Genomic DNA, 7,743 nt, shown 5'->3' with positions numbered 1-7,743 from the left:
ATATATGTATGTATGTATGTATGTATGTATGTATGTATGTATGTGTGTGTGTGTGCATATGTGTACACACAGGCTCAGAAACTCATATATATGTTGTTTGGATTTTGAAAACTGAAAGTAATATTTGTGACATTTCACTAGTTTTGTAATTTTCCTGATATAATAGTGTATTACTAAATCTCACGTCACGCGGTTGCAAATATTTATGGAACAGTAATTAAAATTTCAAGAATTGCGTGTAAAATACTTTTAATAAATCTTTATTGGAGGTCTGCTTCCAAGTATAACATGACACGATTTGCTCTGTAATAATTAGGGTTAGAAATTGTTAAATAAATTTGGTATGCAATGCAACCGAAGTGTTTTTATCACACTTCTTTAGTATAGTGATATACCCGTATGTATAATAAAACAAGTTAACGCTAGATATTCTTTTCTACTCTAGGCCCAACGCTAAAACTTTTGAAGGGGAGAACCAGTCGATTAGATTGACCCTAGTATGTAAGTGGTACTGAATTTGTCAACCCCGAATGGATGAAACGCATTGTCGACCTCGGTTAAATTTGAGTTAACACAAGATATTGCATATGATATTAAAATCAAAATGGCATAGTTTTAGTGTACTATAGTTATTATTGATTGTAGTTATAATTTGTTTTATCAGTATTAACTAGTAGTAAAATATTAACTGTGATAATGTAAATTTTTCGCATTGCCATTAAGAATAAATACTTCAATAAGCTCTACCGCGATTGTGTTGATTTTTGTGTTTACGTAGTACTTTTACTCTGCACAGGTCAGAAACCATACAACCCTGATTCCTAAAGCAAGAATTTGAAACAAATATGAAAATCAAGTGTTCTGTGAATATCATTGCCTGAGATACGTTCAAGCTTGGTCGAAGTGAAGAATTCTTGGAAAATGCATCGGTATATTGATTCCATCGAGGAACGTATTTGATTTGCCGTCATTTTAAGTGATGCGCGGTATACGTTCCAGTTAGGTTGTTCTAAGTTCGGAAATATTGATAAATTTTATGAACTTTATTCTCGCTATTCTTCAAAGGCTCTGAATTATTAAAGAATAACTTGATTCTGCTTCAGAAGTGCCTTTATTTATCTCCATTGTTGCTCATATCACGATTTGAACTTCTTTAGAAATAGTATTATCTAGTTACATCTAATTATACTCACTCGCACACATACACGCAAACACGCATGTACTAGTATATACATTCGCATATATATCAGTATGCATTTATGCGTGTGTGTACGTCTACACAATTAAAAAAAAATTTGATTTACCGTAAACCTTGCTGCACTCTGGACTCTGTAATTTGCAATAATAAAGAAGTGTAAAAATTCAGTATCAAAATTATATCACAAAAACAAAAACATGCATTAAAATATTTTTCTATCTACGCATTGCATAAAATAGCAAGCTGATTTCAAATTAACAAGGGCCATGTAAGTGTTACTTAATATGTTAGATTTGAGTAACAGCTTACATGTTTACCCATATGCTACAACATGAGTATATCATTTCCCTTTGTTTTGTAAAATTGAAACGAAAGAAAAATGACAGAAAAAAGAGGAAGAACATTAATTAGTCGGTTTTTTTTTTTTTTTTGGTGGGGGGTACTACAGGACAGACTCTGCTTTTACAGTACGGAAACCAGATAAAAGGTAGAGTCGAAAGAACATACATGCATGGGAGGTTCATAGAATTTGAAATACAATTTGGTAATACGGTGCATCACAAAGAACTTGAGAAACTGCTTGCAAACATACGCAGTTACGTAGTAAAACGGGAAATAAATAGATACATGAATAAATAAATATATAAATAAATAATTAAACGGATGAATAAAGAGTGGCAGTCACGTCAGCTTGGGAAAAGTCGGACTGATACAATACCGGAATATATTTTATTTCGTATTCAATTTGCAAATTTCAGGTTTGCAATCGAAAGAAGTACACATTGATCTGCATTAGTAGGATGAAACTAATTCATAACTTCACCCGTTTCTTTAGCTTTACTTCTCCGACATTGTTCTTCCATGGTCCCATATGCAATCGGAGGCAATTGCAATGCAGTCCACAAAGCATGGAATAATGTGTGCGTGTATGTGTTTGTATGTCTGCGCATATCATGTGTCGATAACAGGTGGAAAAGATGTTTTCCTAGGATTAAAATCCAGTAACAACGTCCTATGGAAAAGCCTTAGCACTGTAAGAAAACAAAATTTCTGGAAGGTATATAAAGGTGACAACTGAAATTGATTCTAAATGGATTTTACAAGTTAACCCACACTCCACCATAAGTACCTAATCAAGGAAATTGTAAGAGGATCGGCGGAGGAAACAGTACATTTCATGAGAGTTCACTATAACAAAATTCAAGACAGACATCTCTATCACTCTATGTAAACAATCCTATTACTAAAAGGAATACGAAGCTAGCGATGTTCAGGTTGTCGGTGGAATATCAAAGCTGACGCTTGGCAACAAAGCTGAAAAATGCAAGTCCTATGGACCAGAGATATCTCGAAAGACGAAAACAGATCTAGACAATTATGGCAGCGCATACAATCATTTCTCGATAAACATGCTGCAAATTACTGTGAAATTTCTCCAACACTGAGAAATAGAATTAAAAAGGATCAACCACCTCAATGCAACAGACACTGAGAACATGTGGCAACACTCGTTTCACCATGGATAAAAAAAAAACTACGGTAAGAACTCATATTACAAGAATAACTTAATGCACAGAACATGCGCAAAAACATAAACGAAACAGATATTCATTGGGGGTAGAAAAACAGATGATACTCAAGATTTCAACAAAGACCCCGAAGTGAACCTAGATTACTTCCCTAGATTGTTAAAAATTATATTGGCAGTAAATTGGAAAACTATATATGAAACAGGAGAGAAAATATAACGAAACCAAATTAAATACAGCGCCCAAAACACAAAGTTCGTCAAGCAAACACACACAAACACACATACACACACACACATACGCACACACGCGCACACTCACACACACACACACACACACACACACACACACACATATATATATATATATATATATATATATATATATATATATATATATATATATATATATATATAAGCATGCAAATATATGTCCGTACACATAGTTTTCTGTATTGTATACAGCTTCCATACTTGCAACAGAAATAAACTAGCATCCAAGTATTAGCATTTGAATATTTTAAGATATATATCTAATTCTGAAAGGCATTCTTCACAAACAACAAATGAACTTGCGAAGTAAATCATTAAAGTCACTTGAATTTGTCATCATAAATCAGGCGTAATTAACCTATATTTTATATATGTATATATATATATATATATATATATATATATATGTGTGTGTGTGTGTGTGAGTGTGTGTGTGTGTGCGTGTGTGTGCGTGTGTGTGTTCTTGTGTGTGTGTGTGTATGTATGTATGTATGTATGTATGGATGGATGTATGTATGTATGTATAAATGTGTGTGTGTGTATGTTTGTGTATTCATACATATATGTACATCGTATGCACAGGGCAGACACATGTCATATTATTTCATTTTTTTATAAAACACTTCAGAAATCGGATGCTTGCGATCCTTAAGCAAACAAAGTTTCCGGTTTACGAGAAGAGATACAATGAAAACTGTTCTAGGGATCTGTCTTCTGCTTTTTGGTAAGTAATTGTAAGAAAAGAAGCATTCACCATGCATATGCTCTCAACCATGTTTCGTTGTTAAACTATCTTGCTAATAACCTACATGATAGTATAGCAACATATATATATACACAGAAATATAGCCACACTAACGCCCACTGACACATGCATAATATTTTATATTTTTAAACAATTGGCGTAGGAGTGGCTGTGTGGTAAGTAGCTTGCTTACCAACCACATGGTTCCAGGCTCAGTCCCACTGTGTGGCACCTTGGGCAAGTGTTTTCAACTATAGCCTCGGGCCGACAAAAGCCTTGTGAGTGGATTTGGTAGACGGAAACAGAAAGAAGCCCGTCGTATATATGTATTTACATATATATGTATGTGTGTGTGTCTGTGTTTGTCCCCCCAACATCGCTTGACAACCGATGCTGTTGTGTTTACGTCCCCGTAACATAGCGGTTCCTCAAAAGAGACCGATAGAACAAGTACTAGGCTTACAAAGAATAAGTCGTGGTGTCGATTTGCTCGACTAAAGGCGGTACTCCAGCATGGCCACAATTAAATGACTGAAACAAGCAAAAGAGTAAAAGAGTAAAAGAGAATTGATCGGTCCTGTCACTGAAATGTGATTAATCTGGATAACTGTTTTGAAGTATATACTATAACATTTCGGACAATGGTACTTTATATTGAAGTCTGATAGTCATTTTGCCGTCCCTTGAAACGTGGGATCTAAGTTAACCTCTCTTTAGATGCTGAGATAGACAAGAGGATCGGGAAGGCAGCCACAACATTCGCACGCACGCGCACACACACACACAAAATTGAAAAGTCAGTTACATCATATATCGGCTTTTGTTTTCGATTTTGACTTGTAATACCAAAGAATTTCAAGAACGATTTTTTTTTTATATATCTTTTAGGTCAGGTGACTTCAGAATTTTGCTTTGATTACGCCAGAAAAATGTGCCACATAGCCATGTCAACAGATAATCTTGATACAGTGCGCTCCGAGTACTGCAGGTACATAAATCTCTTACTTTTTCTGGCTCTTTTTCTGCTAATAGTTGAAGTTGTACGGAAGTCTTGTTGATTGCATTAAAATATATGTGTGTTTGTGCATGTGCGTGTATACAAGCACACATACACACGTACAGAGACTCACACACACATGCACACACACACACACACACACACACATACACACACATAAATATATATATATATATAATTGATTAAGTAACCAGAAGATGGATTGGGTTTTAGTCCTTATTTAGTACAACGATCGTTTCCATCTATCCTACATCTGTCCCTAAATGGTGAGACTTCGTTCAACTTCCATTTCGCAGTGTAGGTCACATAAGGTGCACTATTAATAATTATAGTGTTAACCCAGTAAGTTCCAGGAATAACCGCACCAAACACGACACAACCTACACGCACAACGTGCAAAACTTTAGTAAAAATAAACTAAATCATAAGACTAGAACAATCAGAAGCAGGTACATGAGAACCAATTATGGGATAGAGACAAAATATCAACATAAAACACATCAGCACCTTTAAACACAGGATGCCACAAAATCGCAACACCACTCCAACATTCGGACAAATAAACCTCATAGGAGATACAAAATCATGATTCCCTCTGGTACAACGCAATCTGGGTTACGAAACTTTCATCCAGGTTCAGGTAACAGGTCTTCTCGCCACTCGACCGTTGCTTCCCTAAAAAAAGTGTGTACAGCCAGCTGACCAAAATGACACACGGGTTTCAGTTGAACAAGGTCTTCTTGAATGTGCCGAGAACAATGAAAACTTTTTGAAAACATTGCGTAGACTTTTGAGCAGATATCACCAAGCTTTTTGCAAAATTTGATGGAGATTCTCAGCTCAACTTTCTTTGTCATGGTCAATGCGACGATCATACACTACACACCTTCCTTCCAGGCACTACTGTAAACAGCAAAATTGAGCTAGAACTTTAAAAGGTAATGAGTATTAACAGCAGAGCTTTAGGTCAATGTGTGCTTAGCGACTTTACTCTGCGTGATTTAGCTTCTTTACAGTCCGGATACTTATTGATCAGATGGCGTATACACGGGCACACATACACACATACGCGCGCGCGCACACACGTGCATATGTAAGCCGCTTTATAAATATTCTAAGGGAACAATATTCCCTGCTTCTCCGTCGGTGTTTTTTGTTTTTCTTTTCTAGCATGATAACTCTTGATATCTCTCTATTTTCCAGGCGTCTGTCGTATTTTGAGAAATGTTTTTCTGTCGTATTTCCGGAATGCAGTAAATTTTTCCGTGCGATATATAGTATAAATTACATAGGTAATGAAATCAATTTTCTTTACTTTGGGATTACTGAAAAGCCAGCGCGTACAAGAAATAATACTCTAAGCCATTGTGAATGAATATCTTGCGTAAATTTTATGGATTTTTAAAGCGGCAACTTAACGGTAAACTCTGCTGAGGTCGACTTTGCCTTTCATCCTTTCGGGATATAAAAATAAATACTAGCTAAGCACTGGGCTCGGTTAGAGCCCTAGGCGCGATTAGAGCATTGGGCTTATTTAGAGCTCGATCTAATCAACTTCAACGCTACCTCAAAACTGTAGGCTTTGTGCCAAGCTTTAAAACCAAAGTCTGTGAGCTGGAAAAATAGGATGCATTCGAAGCATTTCGCCTGTCTTTACGTTTTTAGCTGAAATACCGCTGTGGTCGATTTTTCCTTTCATTCTTTTGTGTTGGATAAATATAAGTACCTGTCGATGATATCGACTACTCGCTCTTCCAAAATTTGGAACCAATATTACTGGCAGTTTCTATTAAACTTTCCATTGTAATTATTTGTTGAATTGAATGCGATGTTTTTTTAATGTATACCAGTATTGTTATATATCGATTAACATACTTCAGGCGTTTGTTCTTTATCGAAAATATTCTTTAACATTAATCTGTAGCATTTTCATGTTTGAATTTGTTCATATTGAGTTTGTTCTTAAGAAGATGAATAAAATACTTATAAAGTAACACTGGTACTGTTCTTCCGTATTTTTTATTGCATAGTATTTTTTATTGCATAATTTATTAGGGAATATAATATTAGGGAATATAATATTAGGGAATATAATTGCAGAATATCAAAATGACATAGATCAGGAATGAGATACCCCGTCAATGTTCGATTCTGAAGTTAATTTCTAAACACCGTTCTTTCTATATATTCCAGTGAGGGTAAAAATTATGTCCAATACAGTCAAAGTCTCAACCTCTATTATGTCATCAATCTCAAAGTTACTAATATTTTTGATAACATCGCTCTGTTGGGATTCAAGTCCACTGGTAAGGATATAATTTTACATACACACGCGTGCGCACACACAGACACATCTCTCTCTATCACTCACTCTCTCTCTATATATATATATATACGTGTGTGTGTGTGTGTGTACGTATACATACATATATAAATACATACATACATATATAAATACACACACACACACACACACACACACACATATATATATATATATATATACACATACATATATATATATGCATATACATAAGCCCACGTGATTATGTACGCAGTTTTGGTATGGTAAGACACACGCTAACTCCATTGCATTGCATTGTATTGGAATTAGATATTATGTAACGAAAAAGGAAGTAGTATTATTTGGTATTATTTATTCACCAGTAGAAATGGTGCATTTGGTAACAGAAGTTACAAAGTTTTACATGCTAAGTAGCCCTATAAGAAATTTATATTTAGAAATTCTTCAGGTAGAGAAACAAATAATGCAAAATCATAAGGGTTTCTTCCAGATGGAAATTATGTATTATATGGTTTCCCTGCCTGAGGAATTGCTAATGGGATATTTCTTTTGTTTATCTAAAATGTAAAACTTCGTGATTCAAATCAGCAAATGAAATATATCATATAGTGAATAAAGAATACATCAAAATAATATGCATGTGTGTGGTGTATGTGTGTATATATATATATATATA

General features: G+C 34.8%; 2 protein-coding genes and 1 long non-coding RNA gene across 4 annotated transcripts in view; 2 read left to right on the top strand and 1 right to left on the bottom strand.

The window, feature by feature from the left end:
* LOC128249787 (uncharacterized) overlaps positions 1 to 1,105 on the top strand; it is a 6,539-nt gene extending 5,434 nt beyond the window's left edge. The window contains exon 4 of the mRNA XM_052974287.1: positions 797 to 1,105. Within this exon, the coding sequence (XP_052830247.1) occupies positions 797 to 825 (29 nt within the window). The 3' untranslated portion in view covers positions 826 to 1,105. The remainder of the gene's footprint in view (positions 1 to 796) is intronic.
* The window catches only part of LOC128249794 (uncharacterized), a 6,078-nt gene extending 3,075 nt beyond the window's left edge, over positions 1 to 3,003 (bottom strand). Inside the window, exons 1-2 of the long non-coding RNA XR_008265898.1 lie at positions 1,706 to 3,003; positions 1,305 to 1,329 (exon numbers count right to left, since the gene is read on the bottom strand). This is a non-coding gene — a long non-coding RNA (uncharacterized LOC128249794). The remainder of the gene's footprint in view (positions 1 to 1,304; positions 1,330 to 1,705) is intronic.
* A 540-nt stretch (positions 3,004 to 3,543) lies between these two features.
* LOC128249785 (uncharacterized) overlaps positions 3,544 to 7,743 on the top strand; it is a 4,918-nt gene continuing 718 nt past the window's right edge. Inside the window, exons 1-4 of one of the 2 annotated variants that reach the window (XM_052974284.1) lie at positions 3,552 to 3,723; positions 4,633 to 4,732; positions 5,966 to 6,054; positions 6,956 to 7,068. In XM_052974284.1, coding sequence (XP_052830244.1) covers positions 3,687 to 3,723; positions 4,633 to 4,732; positions 5,966 to 6,054; positions 6,956 to 7,068 — 339 coding nt within the window. In that variant the 5' untranslated portion in view covers positions 3,552 to 3,686. Of the gene's footprint in view, positions 3,724 to 4,632; positions 4,733 to 5,965; positions 6,055 to 6,955; positions 7,069 to 7,743 lie in introns of both variants that reach the window. The other variant, XM_052974283.1, reaches the window with a different exon arrangement.

This window comes from Octopus bimaculoides, chromosome 18 (assembly GCF_001194135.2).
Source record: "Octopus bimaculoides isolate UCB-OBI-ISO-001 chromosome 18, ASM119413v2, whole genome shotgun sequence".
In the NCBI taxonomy this organism is placed as follows: Eukaryota; Metazoa; Mollusca; class Cephalopoda; order Octopoda; family Octopodidae; genus Octopus; species Octopus bimaculoides.
Note: the sequence above shows the minus strand (reverse complement) of the source record. Positions and strands in the feature narration are given on the sequence as shown.